The sequence below is a fragment of the Desmodus rotundus genome, chromosome X (assembly GCF_022682495.2).
Source record: "Desmodus rotundus isolate HL8 chromosome X, HLdesRot8A.1, whole genome shotgun sequence".
Lineage (NCBI taxonomy): Eukaryota > Metazoa > Chordata > Mammalia > Chiroptera > Phyllostomidae > Desmodus > Desmodus rotundus.
The window spans coordinates 49,898,389-49,917,157 of NC_071400.1; the positions used below are offsets into that span (position 1 = coordinate 49,898,389).

Consider the following 18,769-nt stretch of genomic DNA (forward strand, 5'->3'; position numbering starts at 1 on the left):
ATCCCTCCTGCTTTGTTCTTCTTTCTCAAAATTGCTGCAGCTATTCGGGGTCGTTTATGGTTCCATATGAATTTCTGAAATGTTTGTTCTATATCTGTAAAATATGTCATGGGTATTCTAATAGGGATTGCATTGAATCTATAAATTGCTTTGGGTAGTATGGCCATTTTGATGATGTTAATTCTTCCAGTCCATGAGCATGGTACATGCTTCCATTTGTTTGTGTGTTCCTTAATTTCTTTCATCAGTGTTGTGTAGTTTTCTGAGTACAGGTCTTTTACCTTCTTGGTTAGATTTATTCCTAGGTACTTTATTTTTCTTGTTGCTATATCATGTCTGATTTTTTTCCTAGTTTCTCTTTCTGCTGTTTCATTGTTGGTGTACAGGAATGCCTTTGATTTCTGAGTATTGACTTTGTATCCAGCTGTTTTGCCAAATTCATTTATTATGTCGAGTAGTTTTTTGGTGGAGTCTATAGGATTTTCCATGTACACTATCATGTCATCTGCAAACAGTGACAGTTTCATTTCCTCCTTTCCATTTGGGATGCCTTTTATTTCTTTTTCTTGTCTGATTGCTGTGGCTACGACTTCCAATACTATGTTGAATAGGAGTGGTGAGAGAGGGCATCCTTGTCTTGTTCCTCATCTTAGTTGGAAAGCTCTACGTTTTTGTCCATTGAGTGTGATGTTGGTGTAGGTCTCTAATATATGGCCTTTATGATGTTGAGGAATGCTCCCTTTATTCCCACTTAGCTGAGTGTTTTTATCAGAAATGGGTGCTGTATCTTATCAAATGCTTTTTCCCCAACTGTTGATATGATCATGTGGTTTTTGTCTTTGCTGTTGTTGATGTGATGTATTATGTTTATTGATTTGCGAATATTGTACCATCCTTGCATCCCTGGGATGAATCCCACTTGGTCATGGTGGATGATCTTTTCAATGTATTGCTATATGCGGTTTGCCACTATTTTGTTGAGAATTTTAGCGTCTATGTTCATCAGCGATATTGGCCTGAAGTTTTCTTTCTTCATTGTGTGTATATCTGGTTTTGGGATTAGGATGATGCTGGCTCCATAAAAAGAGTTTGGGAGTCTTCCATCAGTTTGGATTTTTTCGAGTAGTCTGTGAAGGATAGGGGTTAGTTCTTCCTTAAATGCTTTGTAGGATTCTGTGAAACCGTCTGATCCAGGGCTTTTGTGTGTTGGGAGTTTTTTGATGACTGCTTCAATTTCATCTTCTGTTATTGGTATGTTCAGGTTTTCTGTTTCTTCATTCAGTTTTGGAAGATTATATTTTTCTAGAAATGTGACCATTTCACCTAGGTTTTCAAATTTCTTGGCATACAGTCCTTCGTAGTAATTTCTTACAATCCTTTGTATTTCTGTGGTATCAGTTGTAATCTCTCCTCTTTCATTTCTGATTGTGTTTATTTGGATCCTCTCTTTTTTTCCTTGATGAGCCTACTTAAAGGCTTGTCGATTTTGTTTATCTTTTCAAAGAACCAGCTTCTGGATTCATTGATCCTTTGAATTGTGCTTTTAGTCTCTATGTCTTTTAACTCTGCTCTGATCCTGGTTATTTCCTTCCTTCTGCTTGCTCTGGGCTGTCTTTGTTGTTGTTCCTCGAGTTCTTGTAGGCGTAGGGTTAGGTTGTGTGTTGGAAGTGTTTCTATCTTCTTAAGGCAGGCCTGTATTGCTATGAACTTCCCTCTCAGGACTGCCTTTGCTGTTTCCTATAGGTTTGGAGTTGTTTTGAGTTCATTTTCATTTGTTTCCAGAAAGTTTTTGATTTCTTCCCTAATCTCGTTCTTGACCCATTCATTGTTTAAAAGCATGCCATGCAGTCTCCATGATTTTGAATGTTTTGTGTTTTTTCCTTTGGGGTTGGTTTCTAGTTTCAGTCCCTTGTGGTCAGAGAAAAAGCTTGATATGATTTCAATTTTCTTGACTTTGGTGAGGCTTGCTTTGTCTCCTATCATGTGGTCTATCTTTGAAAAAGTTCCATGGACACTTGAAAAGTATGTGTATTTTGCTTCTTTGGGATGAAAAGCTCTATATATATCAGTTAAGTCCATTTCCTCTAGGGTATTGTTAAGTGACACAATATCCTTGTTGATATTTTGTTTGGAAGACCTGTCCATTTTTGACAGTGGGGTGTTAAAGTCCCCTGCTATAATTGTGTTGCTGTCAATATCTTTCTTGAAGTCCTCCAAGATTTTCTTTATGTATTTGGGTGCTCCTATGTTGGGAGCATATATATTTACAATGTTTTTGTCTTCTTGGTGGATTCTTCCTTTGAGTATTATGAAGTGACCTGGGTCTCTCTTTATGGCCCTTCTTTGGAAGTCTATTTTGTCTGATATGAGTATTGCTGCCCCTGCTTTTTTTTTCCTGTCCGTTTGCCTGGAAAATTTGTTTCCAGCCCTTCACTTTCAGTCTGTTTAGGTCTTTTGTCCTGAGATGGGTCTCTTGTAGGCAGCATATGTGGGGGTCATGTTATCTTATCCAGTCAGCTCTTCTATGTCTTTTGATTGGAGCATTTAATCCATTTACGTTTAAGGTCATTATCGATAGGTAGTTATTCATTGCCATTTTTTCCTGCCTATGTTCCTCTCGCTTTCTCTTTTCCTTCCTCTCCTTAAAGCAATCCCTTTAGCATCCCTTGTAGAGCTGGTTTGGTGGAAGTGTATTCTTTTAGACTTCTTTTGTCTGGGAAACTCTTTATTTGGCCTTCTATCTTGATTGAGAGCCTTGCTGGGTACAGTAGTCTTGGTTGCAGGCCTCTGGTTCTCATTACTTGGAATATTTTTTGCCATTCTCTTCTGTCTTGGAGCGTTTCCATTGAAAAGTCAGTTGCTAACCTTATTGGGGCTACCTTGTATGTTACTTCCTTTTTTTCCCTTGCTGCCTTTAAGATCCTCTCTTTGTCTTGGAATTTTGCCATTTTAATTATGATGTTTCTTGCAGTGGGCCTCTTTGGATTCCTCTTGCTTGTGAGTCTCTGTGTTTCCTGGATTTGGGTGATTTTTTCTCTCCTCACATTAGGGAAATTTTCCATCATTACTTTTTCAAACAGGTGTTCTATCCTTTGCTGTTCTTCTTCTCCTTCTGGTATTCCTATTATACGGATATTGTTACATTTCATGTTGTCCTGCATTTCCCTTATTATCTCTTCATTCTTTCTGAGCCTCTTTTCCTTTTCTTGCTCTTCCTGGGTGTTTTTTTCTACTTTGTCCTCCAGCTTGCTGATCCGATCCTCTGCTTCATCAAGTCTGCTCTTTATTCCTCCTGCTGTGTTCTTCAATTCAGAAATTGTGTTCTTCATTTCCTCTTGGCCCTGTTGATAGTTTCTATTTCCTTTTTCATGTTGATATAGTTTGCAGTGAATTCATTGTGGTTTCCCTGTATTTTCTTGTAGTTCTCTGTGACCTCAGAGAGTTCCGTGAGCTTCCTGATAACCATTGCTTTCAACTCAGTATCTGATAGTTGACTTGCCTCTTTTTCAGTTAGCATTCTTTTTGAGACTTCCTCCTTTCCTTTCATTTTTGGAATTATTTCTTTGTCTTCCCATCATTTGTGAGACTCTTCTTGTTAGCCTCTGCTCCTTAAATTGATCTATTCTGCCTCCCTGGGTTTATGGTATGAACTTCTATGGTAGAATGTCAGTGGGATTCAGTGGTGCTGTCTCCTTAATCTCCTGTGCTCTCTGGTCTTGATCTGATGTTTATGGCTGTAACAAGGTCTAACTCTGGTCTTTTCAGTACTCCAGGTTTTATTGTCTCACCTGTGAGACAAGAAAAGGTGGCGGGGGGGGGGGGCGCAGAACGGAAGGAGTAGAAAAGGGAATAGAAAAGGAAAGGAAGGAAGGGAGTAGGAATAAAGATAGATCGGAGGCAATATAAGAAAGAATTTTAACAAAAGTTAAAGGAATAAATAAAAGAAGACAGGAAGAAGGAATAAAAAAGGTAAAGGATGGAAGGAAGAAGGAATAAAAAAAAGAAAGAAGGACAGAAAGGAAAAAGGAATTCAGGGGGAAAGGAGGAAAGAAAAGAAAAAAAAAAAGTCTTCCTCTTGCTTTAAACTGGTCAGGTTAGTTCTGCTGATCTTCCTGTCTTTGGAATGGGAGGGGGTGGTTGGAAGGATTGGTTTCACTTTTCTCCCTTCCTGAGCCACACTCTTCCCTTTTTTCAGCTTGCAGGCCAGTTACTCTGGGTCCTACTGCTCCCCACTATGCCTTTGGATCACCAGTTGTGCTGTCCTTGAGTTGCACCAATTAGGGGCAACTCATATTCCCCCTTCTTGCCCTTTGCTGTCTTAGATGCTAGGGGCTCTTGGTGCTGCTATGGGATAGTTCAGCCCCCTACTGGGTCAGGTCTTTTCGGGGATTGCAGTCTCCCCTATCCCTGCAGCTCCCGTCTGCTGGCTGTTCTGCCTTGGTCATAGAGAGCCAGTAGGCCCTGCAGGGCTCTGTGCGCAGGGGCTATGTAGGAGTTGTTCAGAACCGGTACATTTAGGTGTGGTCCCTGGCAGGCAGCCAGGCCCTCCGATCAGCAGATCTATGGTTTTGAGCCTGGGTCACCCATGGCCAGTCTTTCTGCTGCTTTGGGCCTATGTCTCCTGCACGCCTGGTCGGTCTGCCTCCTTGGGCCTGTGCGTGGGGCAGGTAGCCTCTGCTTCCGGTGTGCACCCACCCACCCAAGTTTTCGGGTGTGGGCGCCCCACCGGGATCTCAGGTGTGGGCGGCCAGCTGGGGTTTCTGTTGTGGTCCCCCAGTACGCTGATCTGGGTTCGCGCAACCGGGCTTTAGGTGAGCGCCGTGGCTGCTTTTCCATTGTTCACAGTCCAGGGGCTGAGCGGGGAGGGCCGCCATAGGCTGGGGCTGCTGGGAAGAGTTCTCTAACTAGCCCGATTGCCACTATTTTCTTTTTTTTGAGAAATTCTTCCTATTCAAGCCCCCCTGGTCCAAGCAAGCACCTGGCTGCTCATACAGCTCAGCCTGGCTCTGTGCCAAGAATCCTGCAGCAGACCCTGCGCCCGGGCCGGGGCTTCAGCCGCCCTGGTCCCAGCACAGGTCCCAGGGACCTTATTGTCCTTAGCACTCTTCTTACCGTCAGATCTTTCAGTGTCCTCTATCTTTGGTCTCCGATCTTCATATATGCTGGAATACCGTTGGCTGTTCGCTCTGTTCCTCAGATCAGCTAGGTGTTTCACTGGTGTTGAGGGGAAGTGGACTCTGCTTCCACCTATCTCGCCACCATACTTCTTTTTGTGTGTTTTAATTTTAAATATCATCTATTGACTTCTTACTGGGGAAGAGGAGGCTTTATCTCTCTCCCTTTCTTCCGCATTAGGGAGTCTATAGACACTATACAAATTTAAAAACTAAAAACAAATTTAGTTTTATCAGTTCCTTGAGATGTTTTCAGTGTTGACATTATTACAGTTAAGTACAATTTTGATCACATCTGAGCCATGTAGTATGTGTTCGTTGATTACATTTCCTATAAACCTTTTTCCTTATTTTTGTTTATTTTTTTTTATTTCCTCAGTTTTCTTTAGAAACATTCTCAAGTTCTCCAACAGAGTTGTCTATCTTTCCTAGTATGATTAAACACATTAGGTTATCTACAATTTGTATTATTTATTTATAAAAGTTTCTTCTTTTTTGATATGTCTGCACTGGAGTTCTTTGTCCTTTCACCTGAACTGATGGTTCTCTATTTAGTCCTTCTAAATGTTTGTCCTGGGATTTTCCCTGCATCCTTATCCTGTAAATTCCTTTGCTTCTCTCTTGTGTTGAATCTTCTGTTTCTAGGATTTTATGTGCTCTCTTGCCTTTTTTTGTGGTTTAACTTTTTTATTTTGGTTTCAAATATCCTTCAATAGCTTTCTGAGAAAGTTCAGTAAATTATTTTTACCTTTAATGTTTGAAACACCTTCTACTTAACCATCTGATTGATAGCATGATATAGAATTCAAGGTTGGAAATACTTTCCCCTCAAATATTGAACTTCATTGTTTTCTAGCTTTTATTAATCTATTTGAGAAGTTTATTGCTATGCATATGTCTGATCTTCTGTATATGATATGTTTTTTCCTCTATGAAAGCTTTTAGAATCTCTTATCCCCCTGACTTCAGAAATGTTGCGTGCATTGCTGATCATCTTTTTTATTTCATTGTTTTGGCTACTTCATGGGCACTTTCAATTTCAATGTAGCTATTCATATCCTGTAGTGGAAATATTCATTTCCTTACATCACCATCATCATTTCTTCCCCTCCACTTCATCTCTTTTTGGGCCTCCTGTTGGTTAGATGTTGGTTTCCCTGGATGATCCTCTAATTTGCTTGTTTTTTCTCTCCAATCGTGTTTGTTTTGTGAGCTCCTCAACTCTAAATTCTATTCCTTCTACTACTTCTTATTATATTTATTTTAAGATTTAAGTACAGCAAAATTAGGATTTTTTTCTTGTACAGTTCTATAAGTTTCAACAAATGCCTAATTGTGGAACCACTACCACAGTCAACACTTCTGATAACCCCATACATCCCTTGTTGCCATTTTGTAGTCAACCCTTTTCTGTGACTCTAACTACTGGTAGCAACTGATGTGTTTTCCCTTCCTATAGTTCTGCCTTTCCAGTATGTCACATAAATACAGTCATGCAGTACTTAGCCTTTGAATCTGTCGTCTTTCACTTAACACAATGCATTCGAGTTTCATATATTGTTCTTTGTGTATCAATGCTTCTTTTTTTTTTTATTGCTGAGGAGTATTTTATTAAATGGATATACCTCACTTCATCTATTCCCCAGTTGAAGGATGTTTGAATTGTTTCCAGTTTTAGGTGAACCATGATTATGAAAAAAGTTGTTATGCACATTCATATACAGGTTTTTGTATGAACTTGTTTTCATTTCTCTTGGAGAGATATCCAGAAATGGGATTGCTGTGTCATATGGTAATTCTGTATTTAACTTTGTAAGAAACTAGTGCTAAACTATTATCCCAGAGTGGCTGTACTATTTTATATTCTCACTGGCAACATACGAGAGTTCTAGTTGCTCTGCATCCTTGTCAACAACTTGATATTGTCAGTTTAAAAAAATTATTTTAGTTATTCTAAGATGTAGGTAATGGTATTTCAGAAAAGATATACAAATGGCCAACAGGCCCATGAAAAAGATGCTCAACATTATTAGTCATCAGGGAAATGGCAAAACAAAGCCACAGCAAGATACCACTTCACACCCATCAGGACGGCCGTCATCAAGAGACGGATGGCCGACGCCGATAGGACATGGAGAAATGGGAATGCTCACACACTACTGATGAGAATGGAAAATGGTGCAGCTGCTGTGAAAAAATAGTCTGACAGTGCCTCAAACAGTTAAATGCATTTATATGATCCAGCAACTGAATTCCTGGGTATTATCCAACAGAATAGAAACCTGTCCAGAGAAAAACCTGCATGCGAATTTTTATAACAGATTAGTCATAATAGCCCCAAACTGGAAACAATCCAAATGTTCATTAACTGAAGCATGGGTAAGTAAAATATAGTTTATACAAAGAATTGAAGTATGGATTGATACGTGCTACAACATGACTGCATCTTGAATACCTCATGCTAAGTGAAGGAAGCCTGTTACACAGGACTATATATTGTACAGTTTCATTTATTTGACATGTCCAGAATAGGCAAATAATACAGAGACAGAAAGTAGATTAGTGGTTGTCTTGAGTTGGTGGGTGTAGGGAGATTAGAAGTTGGTGGTTATGAAGTATGGGGTCTTATTTTGGGGTAATGAGAATGTTCTAAAATTGATAGTGGTGATGAATCCACAACTTTGTAAAAACCATTGAATTGTTCATTTTTGAGTGAATTATAAGCTGATTAAAAATCACCAGTTTTAAATTTACAATTCAGTAATTTTAATGAATATACAGATATTGTTCAGACATCACCACAGATGAGTTTTAGACCATTTTTATCACAACAAAAAAGACCCCTTGTGCCTGTTTATGGTTAATACCTATTCCCACTCCAACTCCTGGCAACCACAAATCCTTTTTCTGCCTCTATAGATTTGCCTTTTCGATATATTTCATATAAATGAAATAATGGAATAATACTCTTTTTGCACCTGGTTTTTTTACTTAGGTTTGCTTTCACATTTTTTGCTAAAACTTGTTATTGACTATTTAATAGCCATCCTAGTAGGTATGTAGTGATGTCTCATTGTGGTTTGAATTTGCATTTTTCTAATGACTATTGACGTTGAACATCTTTTTAAAACTTTTTGACACTTGAGTTATTTTATATTAGTTTCATGTGTACAGCTGTATAGTGCTTGCACATCTTTTTGTGTGCTTATTAACCATGTTATCATCTGTGAAATATGTAGATAATCCTTTGCTCATTTTTTAAATGTTTTTTCTTATTGGTCACTTTTGAGTTCATTATATATTTCAGTAAAAAATTTTTTGTCATATACGTGATATACAAATATTTTCTCCCAGTCTGGCTTGTATTATCATTCTCCTAACAGTATCATTTGAAGAGCAAAAGTTTTTAATTTTGGTAAATTTCAATATTTTCTTATATACATCTAAAAACTGTTTGCCTAACTCAAGACATTGAAGATTTTCTCTTACGCTTTTTTCCAAAAGTTTTGACGTTCTACATTTAGGTCTTTGATCTATTTTGAGTTAATTACTGTAAAGATGGGAGGTACAGGTTGAGGATCATTGTCTTTTCTTTTGCATATGGATATCAATTGTTCCAGCACCATTTGATGAAAATACTGTTTTCTCTGTTAAATTGCTCTTGAACCTTTTGTCAAAAATCAGTTGACCTTTTGTGTGCTTTCTCTGTGCTACTACTTTCTCTTTCCTCTTTCTTTTTGTCTTCCTGGCTCTAATTTTTCTTCTTTATTACCTGTTCTTTCTCCTATTTTTTGATTTCTCTCTCTTCTCCCATTTTTCTCTTCCTTTATTTCCTTCCTTAAACTTACGTATATAGATTAGTATTAGTTGGAGTTTTATCTACCTTATTTTTAGTTTAAATAGCAATAAACATGAAGAATTTTCAGGGTATTTGTGGCCTTGAAGAAAGATGGTGATTCCTCTTCCCAGACCATGTTTCAGAACTTTTACAACAGGAATAATTTCCCCATGGTTATGGTTTCTTCAGAAAGCTAAATTAGTTAAGGCAATTTGAGACTGGCATGTTGAAAAGGAAGTCAAGATTTTAGTCTTTATTCTACCATGCCTTTATCATCCCTAAAATATAAAGTTAGTCATTCATGCTGCCCCTGTAGGGTAGTCACGATTACTACTGAATCCACAGATAAAAGAAAAACAATTTTCAGAGCAGCTGAATTTTGCAACTTCTTCAAACACAGATTTTGATCTATTTTTTTAACATTTAGAAAAAGTAAAAAAGGAATTGGATTTTGGCATTTAAATAAAAACGAGGCACTTGACCATGGACTCAAGTAATACAGGTGACCAGTCCTGTCTTTGAACCTTACAAAGCATAGTCATGTTTTACTTTGGTTTTCTCAGAATCCAGAGTAGCTTTTTTCCAGGAAAGTGCCCTAATTACATTGAAACATGCCTCTCATGTCCAACACTTTTAGTGCTGTGCCACAGGATTTTAAATGTGGTCTATTAGAAAGTTTGTGGTTAAGGTATTCCTTTTATGATACTTCAGTTTAAATTTTTATCTTCAGTTTCTAAGAAACACTTTTTGCATATTCTCTTTTTATTAATGCTATACAGTACTTTGGAGACATTAGTCAAGAATTGTATCACTGTTTCCTACCATAGCTAATGGATTTAGTTTCTGTGGTCTTAGTAGAGGGTTCTTATCTAGGAGAACTGAATGAGAAGATTACTTAAACCCCATACCTGAAATATCCAGATAACTGCTTCGGCACTTTACTTTGCTTGAACTGTGATCTCTGTGCCTTAATAAAGGGTGCCACCCTTCTATGTTTTAAGAAAGTAATTCTGACTACAAAAAGTTACTGGTTGAATTAGGTTCAGATTTTTTCCTCTTATCTCCATGAAACCATGAAAGGAGCAGGGAACTTGGGCAGAGACTGTAGTTGAAAATTTGGGTAGAGGTCTTACAGCAATGTAATGCAGGCCAGGTTGCATCATATACACCTGGGTGTTATTGCAGTCCCTTTGCAGCCTCGTGCAGCAGTTGCCCTGAGTTAAGTTGCAAACTCAGCTTCCCTTTGGTCTCAAAGCTCAGCTGCTTGTGCATACTGCTCTGAAGCTTGGGCTGATTGGGTTAATTCCTCTCTTCCCCAATAAGGTACCTCTGCAAGTACCTTCTCCCTCCTATGTCTTTCTCAATTTGAGTTCTCTATTCCTAGGAGCATTGGTTCTTCCTCTTCTTTTCACAGGATCTCAACTTGTCCTGGGCAAGCCAGCTCTTTGCTTCTGCTCCCGAGAAGTGCCAAGACTCTGCAACACTGACTCCAGCTACCTTCTCATACCTAGACTTTTGGGCTGCTTTCTGGATACCTGCATAAGCAAGCCCTTGTCACTACTACCCATTCCTCCCTACACCCTCCTTTTTCCTTCTGGCTACACTTGTGTTTGTTTCTCTCCCTCCCCACCTCCACCCTCTGGGCACAATGCATAAAGGATGGAAAAAGTACTGCGGCCAGAAGTCTGCGAGTGAGGCAACAATGGATGAATATTTAGGCAGCTTAGGACTATTCCGAAAGCTGACTGCCAAGGATGCCTCTTGCCTCTTTCGGGCTATTTCGGAGCAGGTAAAAGGAAAGCAAATATATCTTCCCATACTGAAATTTCAGAGTTTGACATGTGGTGTGGTACTGTAGCTAAAAGACCTATACCCAGCAAAACAAAACAAAATCCTTTTTTCTTTCCTAGTAAAAACATGTGGATCTGTCTGCTACTTACTAGCGTGGTGCACACCCTGCCAGTTAGTCCAAATGTGGTGTTGTGCCTTTGTTATCTCTCCTGTTTTCTAAATACTACTTTGGAATGTAAAAGAAATACAATTTTGGGGTTAAAGAAAAATTTAAAATTTATCTTGATGTTTATAAGCAGCCCCTGCTTCCTCTAAATTTGCCTAAGGGAAAATGCAGGCTGTGCCCATAAGGAGTAGAAAAGGGGGAGCTTAACAGAATCATCTCTGCCCAATCTCACTAGAGGTGACAACAGATTTTAATAATATCAGGACTTAATTTCCCAATTTCCTTCATACGTTCTGAAGGAGGGGGACTGTAAATGACCAGTTCATAGCGTTAATTCACAGACTTCTGTTTTAAATGACTGCTGACAGTAGCTGGTTTTTCTCTTTTTAGTTGTTTTGCAGCCAGGTCCATCATTTGGAAATCAGGAAGGCTTGTGTCTCATATATGAGAGAAAATCAACACTCTTTTGAGTCTGTAAGTAGAATACGTACCCCAAGGGAGAGTTGTCATTAGAGCATGTAGTAGAGGGGAAATGAATTTCGAGCACCTACGTATGAAAATTATATCATGTAATCTCAGTAGCAAATATTTAATTTTATGCTAACTTCCTTCCCTCTTGCTAGCACACTTCTGGACTTTGTTCCAGAATTAGATTGTTGTGTACTCTAAAATTTAAGAAAAAACAACCTGTATTCTCCCATTACTTTCTTCCCCCACATACCAAAAAACTCCCAAACCCTAAAAAGTTACACTTTGACTTCTGTTTTGTATTATCTATACCACTGTTTTCTTGAACAATTAATCACAGTTCAAGAAAGGTTTAGCTGTGTTAATATTTTAAGTATATATTTTAAAATATGTACAGATGGGAACCCCCTCTGTTCTCTTGCTTAATTCTGCAATGCTTGAAAAATCTTGTAAAACTTAATTGTAGGTAAACAAATTAGTCCTAAACATCCATCTTTCCATGTAACAAACTGTGGTATTTGGAGCTCTGCCACTAATGATTGACTTCAAAACAACTTTTAGAAGGCATCTTTCTGTATGTTGATGTATTTGAATTTCTGTTAACAGACTGAGGTTTTCATCAAGGTGTAATAGGAAGCCCTTTCATGTGTCTTTTATATTTTTATTATACCCCAACCTTCCCAGTACTTTTTTTCTTTTAGCTGTATACTATGGATATTTGCTTGCTGTTTGAGTTAATTTTTTCAACAGGTTTCATTAAATTTTAAAACTACGTAAAGTCTTCTAGACTTTTAAGCTTATTACCTTAAAGTTAATTACAGTCTTTGTTGTCACATCTGGGAAAAAGATTGTTCATGAATTACTTCAAATGCAAGACCATGGTGTAAAGCAGTGCATCTCAAGTATTTTTGTGCATACAAATCACCTGGATATCTTGTTAAAATACAGATTTTGATTTAGTAGGTCTGAGCTGGGACCCAAGATTTCTGCCTTGTTAACAAACTCCCAAGTGATAATTGCTGTTGTTTGTAGACCACATTTTGAGTAACAAAGATAAATGTGTAAAATTTTAAAACTACATGGGTGAGTCTTGGAATAATTTTACTGTGTGGAAGAAACCAGACTGCCCCCAGAAAATACATACTGTATGACTTCCTTTATATAAAAAGAGAAAATGCAAACCAATCGCAGTGAGTAAAGCAGGTCAGTGATTGCTTAGGGGTCAGTGGTGTTAGAGAGGGGCACAAGGGAACTTATGGGGATGATGAATGTATTCACCATCACGATTATCGTGACGGTTTCATGGGTGCATACATGTGTCAAAACTTACTTGATTGTGCCATTTAAATACGTGCATTTTATTGTATGTTTTGCATACATGGAACAAACTGATAGCTGTCAGAGAGGAGGAGGGAGGGGGATTGGATGAAAGAAGGTGAAGGGATTAGCTAAAGAACATATATGCATAATCCATAGGCACAGATAACTGTGAGGTGTTGGCCGGAGAGGAGTGGGAGTGAGGGCAGGGGAGAGGTGGGCAAAGAGGGGGAAATGAGGATATCTGTAATAGTGTCAACAATAAAAATACAGGAAAGAAATACTTGTAGTTTATTGTATGTCAGTTATACCTCGATCATGTTGTTTTAAAAAGGGATTGAGAAAAATTAAAAATTGAGTTTTAAAATTCTAGTTATATTTAATTCTAGCTATACCAGATAATGCGTGGAATTAGATTTATATTCCCTGAGTTTAATTTAATTTTATTTTTACTGAGGTATATTTATAAACGATAAAATTCACTATTTTAAGTTTAGCATCTTTAGTTTTGGAAATAATAAACAGTCACACAGCTGCCAGTGCAATCAAGATGTAGAAAGTTTCTGTTGCCCCAAAAAGTTTCCTTGTGCCCTGGGCTTTTTTGAACCTAATGAAATTCCCTTTAAAATTCCTCAGTTTAACTTTGTAAATGCATGTTTCCTGTAAAATTTAAAGTATTTGGACTTACAATGATTGGGCTTGATTGATTTATGAAAATTGTCAAGTTGGCATTTTAAAAGGAACTTATAGGTACGTAGCATTTGAGGAAATGCACTGGTGTTTGGATAAGCCAGGATCAATTCCTAATATACTTCTATAGTCCAGCTTTTCTCCACCCATAGCTTTTGTGTATGTGCAAAACTTCTTGAGGTGCTGTGCAAAATAGTAATTTAATACCATAATTATTGAGCTGAACAAAAACCCATTGGAGGATAACATTGCAGAATATAACCAGATTTCATTAATGCTATGTATTTGGTTAAGTCAAGTTTGTTTTATTTTTGAAGTATGTGGAGGGATCTTTTGAGAAATACCTGGAACGGTTGGGAGATCCCAAGGTAAGATAAAATATGGGGGTTTAATCTTTTCAAAGTATTTGGAATAAGAACCTAAGTAATCATTCAGCTGAGTTGCTTTAGCTAGGGCCAGTGCATTTTCCAAAGTAGCCAGCTGTGTTGAATCAAATAGTTCTTGCAAAAGTTTAGAGGCTGGCAGCCAACTTACTTTTTTTGTGATGAATCTTGAGAATTATGAGTTTAACACCTTTATCATCCATAGATTAGTGAAAGAGTTCATGCTGCTGGGGAACAGGATAAGCCTAAGCCTTTTCAGTTTAATGGGGGAGGGGGATAGTAATGAATGTTACTAGGAAGTCATTATTATATTTTATTAAACAATTCTCCTGATTTGTAGTTATCTTCCTTTTAAGTGGGAGTAAAAATCCATAAACACACATTTAATTAAAAATTTTATGTGATTATATTAAGTCCATAGTTCTGAGCTTAAAACACATGTACTAAATACCTTGCTAACTTCATATTCTTAACACTAATTCCATTTTTATTGTGCCTTTTAAATCCCCCATATTAACTGTCTTTGTTACTTAATGGCTAAGGTCTTTAGGTCCTTTTTTTCTGAATTAAATTTATGTTAACGAGTATTCCAAGTCTCAAAGAAAGTTGTATTTGTTCTACAAATTCTGCACCCAAAAAATAATTGGTGAACTTGCAAAAACTTGTACTTTCTAACTATGCAATGTTTTCTAAAAACTATTTATGTTTAGGAAAGTGCTGGCCAGCTGGAATTAAGAGCTCTTTCTCTAATTTATAAGTAAGTTGAGTCTCTCTCTTTTTTTAAGAGTGTATGTTGTGTGCACAGTTTCTATTAGAGTCCCTTTAGGATTGGGAAAATTTTGAGATGCGATGCATTGATATGTAGAATGAAGAGGTCTAAGGCAAGTCAATTTGTGTAATTTTTAGGTGAAGAATATCTAGCATTTGTGTCAGTTTGAATAGAAGAATAAAGGACTTAGGACTTAAGAACTGCTGGTATTATTCCTGTGGAAAATTAGAATATTTATCTTAGAATTTTGTTTAAGTTTATGCTTCTTTTGCATACATCCTCATTGGGGCCGCATTGCTTCTAAGAGGGTAGAAATCGCTTCTCGAGGACAAGAAAATTAGATATTGCAATGGTTTACAGTGTAACTGTGGTATTAAAATTTCATAGGGAAATTAAGAAAAGTCTAAAGCTGCTCTTTAGGGAGGCGATAATGGGCGAAATTTTGAGTAACACCGTTTTAATGCTTTGGAAGTTTTGTTTTTGAAATTGCAGATGTGGCATATCTGAAAGCTTTAGGGATTTGAAAAAGCTATGTAATATAGGTTAGAGGCTAGTGGGAGTATTGTTCAGTTGAGAAGATTGATCTGCATAAGACTCTTATCCAAATCTGGTGGTGAGATGGCACATACCTTGGTAGTGTTAGAACCCCTTTGTTATGGGGACTTGTTCAAGTTAGTGTTTTTTGGTCTCCTCTTTTCTCACTAAATCCAGCAACAGGTAGAACAGCAGAGCCATTGGGAAGGTTGCTTTTAAATCAGGTGGGCCGGCTCTTAAATTGGCCTGCTGTCAGTGTTTGTATGGCCCTCAAACTGAGAATGCTTTTCAAAAGGTTAAAAAATCAAAAGAAGGATAATGCTTCATGGCATGTGAAAATTATATGAAATTCAGATTTCAGTCTCTATAAGTAAAGTTTTATTGGAACACAGTCATGTGCATTTGTTTAGCATTGTCTGTGGTTGCTTTCATGCTACAAGGTGAAAGTTGAAAAAAGCATATGGCCTACAAAAGCTGAAATGTTTATTATCTGGTCTTTTATCAAGAAAGATGTTTATTTTCTGGTCTTTTATCTGCTTTAAATAAGTGGGAGCCCCCAGAACTCACAAATGTACATACAATTGGTATCTATCTTCTTTATTCCTCCTTCCCCTAAATTAAGATACATTTTTAAAAATCCATAGGACTTTACTGGCCATTAGCTTCTGTACCTTGAATTAATATTATTTAATGTTTTAAGCATTTGGATTACTTTATATGAATAAGGTCAGCAGTTTAAAAGAACAAATACTTATTTCTTACAACTATCTCTTGCATATGCCAAATTATGTCTTCTCACCCCACCTTTGTTTTCTGCTCACATAGTCGAGATTTCATTCTTTATCGCAATCCTGGAAAGCCTCCAACTTATGTCACAGATAATGGCTATGAAGACAAGGTAAGAAGATGAGTGAATGTTTACTAAAATAAAAAAAAAGAAATTGAATGATGCTGTAGGCTTACCAGGATATTAAGCAATCATCCTTTTATACCTATTTAGTTAAAGAAGAATAAAGACCCATTCCGCCCTGGCTGGTGTGGCTCAGTAGATTGAGTGCTGGTCTGTGAACTGAAAGATCACCAGTTCGATTTGCAGTCAGAGCACCTGGCTGGGTTGTGGGCTGTGTCCCCAGTTAGGGGTGTGGGAGGGGCAACTGATCACTATCTCTCTTGCCCATCAGTGTTTCTCGTTCTCCCTCCCTTCCCCTCTCTCTAAAAATAAATACATTTTTTAAAAAGTAATCCCATTACAAATGCAAAGCCTTTCTGCCACCAGCCTTTTCCTCTCCACTCAGTCATCATCACTGTTGTTAGCTACTCTTTGGAGCTGACCTGGTCTTGTCACTCCTCTATGATAGAAAACTCTAGTTGGCTCCTCATTGATTAGAAAGGTAAGATTCAAACTGTGAAGCTAGGTATTCAGTGCTCTAAAGGGTCGCAGCCTTTCTTTCCAACTTCGTTTTCCTCCAACATTACTATACCACACTTCCAGGTAGACTTTTATACTTTTTTTCTTTCCTTTGTATCTCAGATGTGTCAATTCCTGTGAAACGTTTCCAACTCCTCTGGAGTTATTTCCTTCCTTTGTATTACCCTAGCATCACCTAAGTAATTATGATATTTATCTCATTGTATTTGTTTTCATATTTGTTTCTCTCATTAGTCTGAAAGTCTCTTGAGGGCAGGGGCAGTGTGCTACTACTGCCTAAGTAAGGTGCAAATAGTAGTAGGTTGATGACTTTCAGCAGCTGAACAAATTGTTCTTCAGCATAAAATTTTTCTTCTAAAAAGTTTTAAGAAAAATATTTTATCCTGATTATTTATTATTGAATGAAGACTATGCAATATTTGACTTTCTAAATCTTGTTTCACATTGTGGCGCAAAATTCAGGCAATGTTTTGATGATGGTAAAACAAGACTAGACATTGGAAGTATGTTAGGATGTTATAGTATCTAGATCAGTGTTCCCCAACCTTTTTGGCACCAGAGACCAGTTTCATGAAAGACAGTTTTTCCACGGGTGGGAGTTGGGCAGGGGGCAGAGCTCAGGCAGTAATGAGAGTGAAGCTTGCTGCCTCACCTGCTGCTCACCTGCTGTGCTGCCCAGACCACTTACCAGTACCAGTACCTGTCTGCAGCCTGGGGGTTGAGGACCCCTGCTCTAGACAAAGACCTGAGCTAGGCAGTGGCATTAGGATGCAAGAGATAACTTAAACGATAAGTATAAATTGGAGCACATTAATTGTTTTACCAATGGTACCACCATCTAATTTGTTCAGCAAATATTAAGCTCCTATAGTATGCCAGGCATTTTACTGGGCTTTGGGGATACCAGAATGAATATAATAAAATTCTTGCTCTCCAAGGGCTTAAGGGGTTATGAAAACAGACATGTAAATGTTTGGGAAGTGGTAAGTTGTATAATAGAAGTATGTGCAAAGACCATAGACGAAAAAGCACTTTAACTCTGCTTAAGGGAATTTAGAAAGATTCATAGTGTTAGTGACATTTAAATGGAGTGTCAAAAGACGAGTCTCACGAGTATGCAGGGCAGTGTACTCATAGGAAACACTTCATGCAAAGGCATGGAAGCAAGAGACGCTCTGGGACTGAAATAGTTCGGTAGAGGGAGGGCAATGCTAAAAACAGGCTAGACTTATATAATGAGGGGTGTAGTAGGCCATACCAAGAATTTGTCGTTTTTATTATACAGAATAGTTAATTGAAGTTTTTCCCCAATATTTTTGGAAATGTTCAAACACACAGAAAATCTAAAAAAAAATCTACAATCAGCATCCATCCCACCACTTAGAGTCTACTGTTAATATTTTCGTATCCTCGTTTTATTAAATATATGTTCATCCCTCTGTCCATTCATTAATCCATCTTGATTTTTATGTATTTCCAAGTAAATTTCACATATCAGTACAACTGCCCTAAAACACTCAAAGTTTTTAAATAGAGGTATGATATAATCAGATTGTTTGAGGAAGAAGACCATTAACTTCCGTTTCAGCATTGTGCACAGCACTGCCTGAGATGAGATTTAGACACTTAGATCTTCACCAGGACTCTTTAGATCTGCAGTTCAGTATTTTGCCCCAACATTTTATTCTTAAAATTTTCATAAAGAGAAAAGTTAAAAGACTTTTATAGTGAACCTTCATATACCCACCTCCTAGTTACTACAAATTATACAGCTCCATTTTCAAATGAGTCTTCTATATCTCAGAGATATTGATCTAATAAGTTCTTTTGAGTGTGCACAACCATGAGAATATCATACATAATTATCATCTATACATATACATAGAGCTAACACTTATTAACCATTGGGTGTTTCCATGCACAGGATAGTATATGTATAAGTCTGATTTGGGAATACATACATAAAGTGAGTATGTTTGTTCATACTGAAATTTAAGTATGGAAAAGCCAGGTAGCAGTAGGCACTTTCCTTATGTGTCACCTTGCTTTGCCTAAAACTGAGTTGCTATATCTCAGTTCAGGTCATAACATTTATATTTGAATTGTTTGGGTTTTCAAAAATAACTTTATTTTAAAAAGTGAACATTATTAATGCCCCTTCCATAAAATATATTATGGAGCCAATTTTCAAGGAAATAAATGCCTAATGT

The 18,769-nt window shown here is 37.5% G+C and overlaps 1 protein-coding gene across 1 annotated transcript in view; it reads left to right on the top strand.

The window, feature by feature from the left end:
* Positions 1-18,769, top strand: part of ALG13 (ALG13 UDP-N-acetylglucosaminyltransferase subunit) — a 106,340-nt gene that overhangs the window by 26,103 nt on the left and 61,468 nt on the right. The window contains 9 exon segments of the mRNA XM_045194384.3: positions 10,427-10,455; positions 10,458-10,525; positions 10,527-10,580; positions 10,582-10,649; positions 10,651-10,801; positions 11,360-11,443; positions 13,762-13,812; positions 14,538-14,584; positions 15,956-16,028. Of these exon segments, the coding sequence (XP_045050319.2) occupies positions 10,427-10,455; positions 10,458-10,525; positions 10,527-10,580; positions 10,582-10,649; positions 10,651-10,801; positions 11,360-11,443; positions 13,762-13,812; positions 14,538-14,584; positions 15,956-16,028 (625 nt within the window).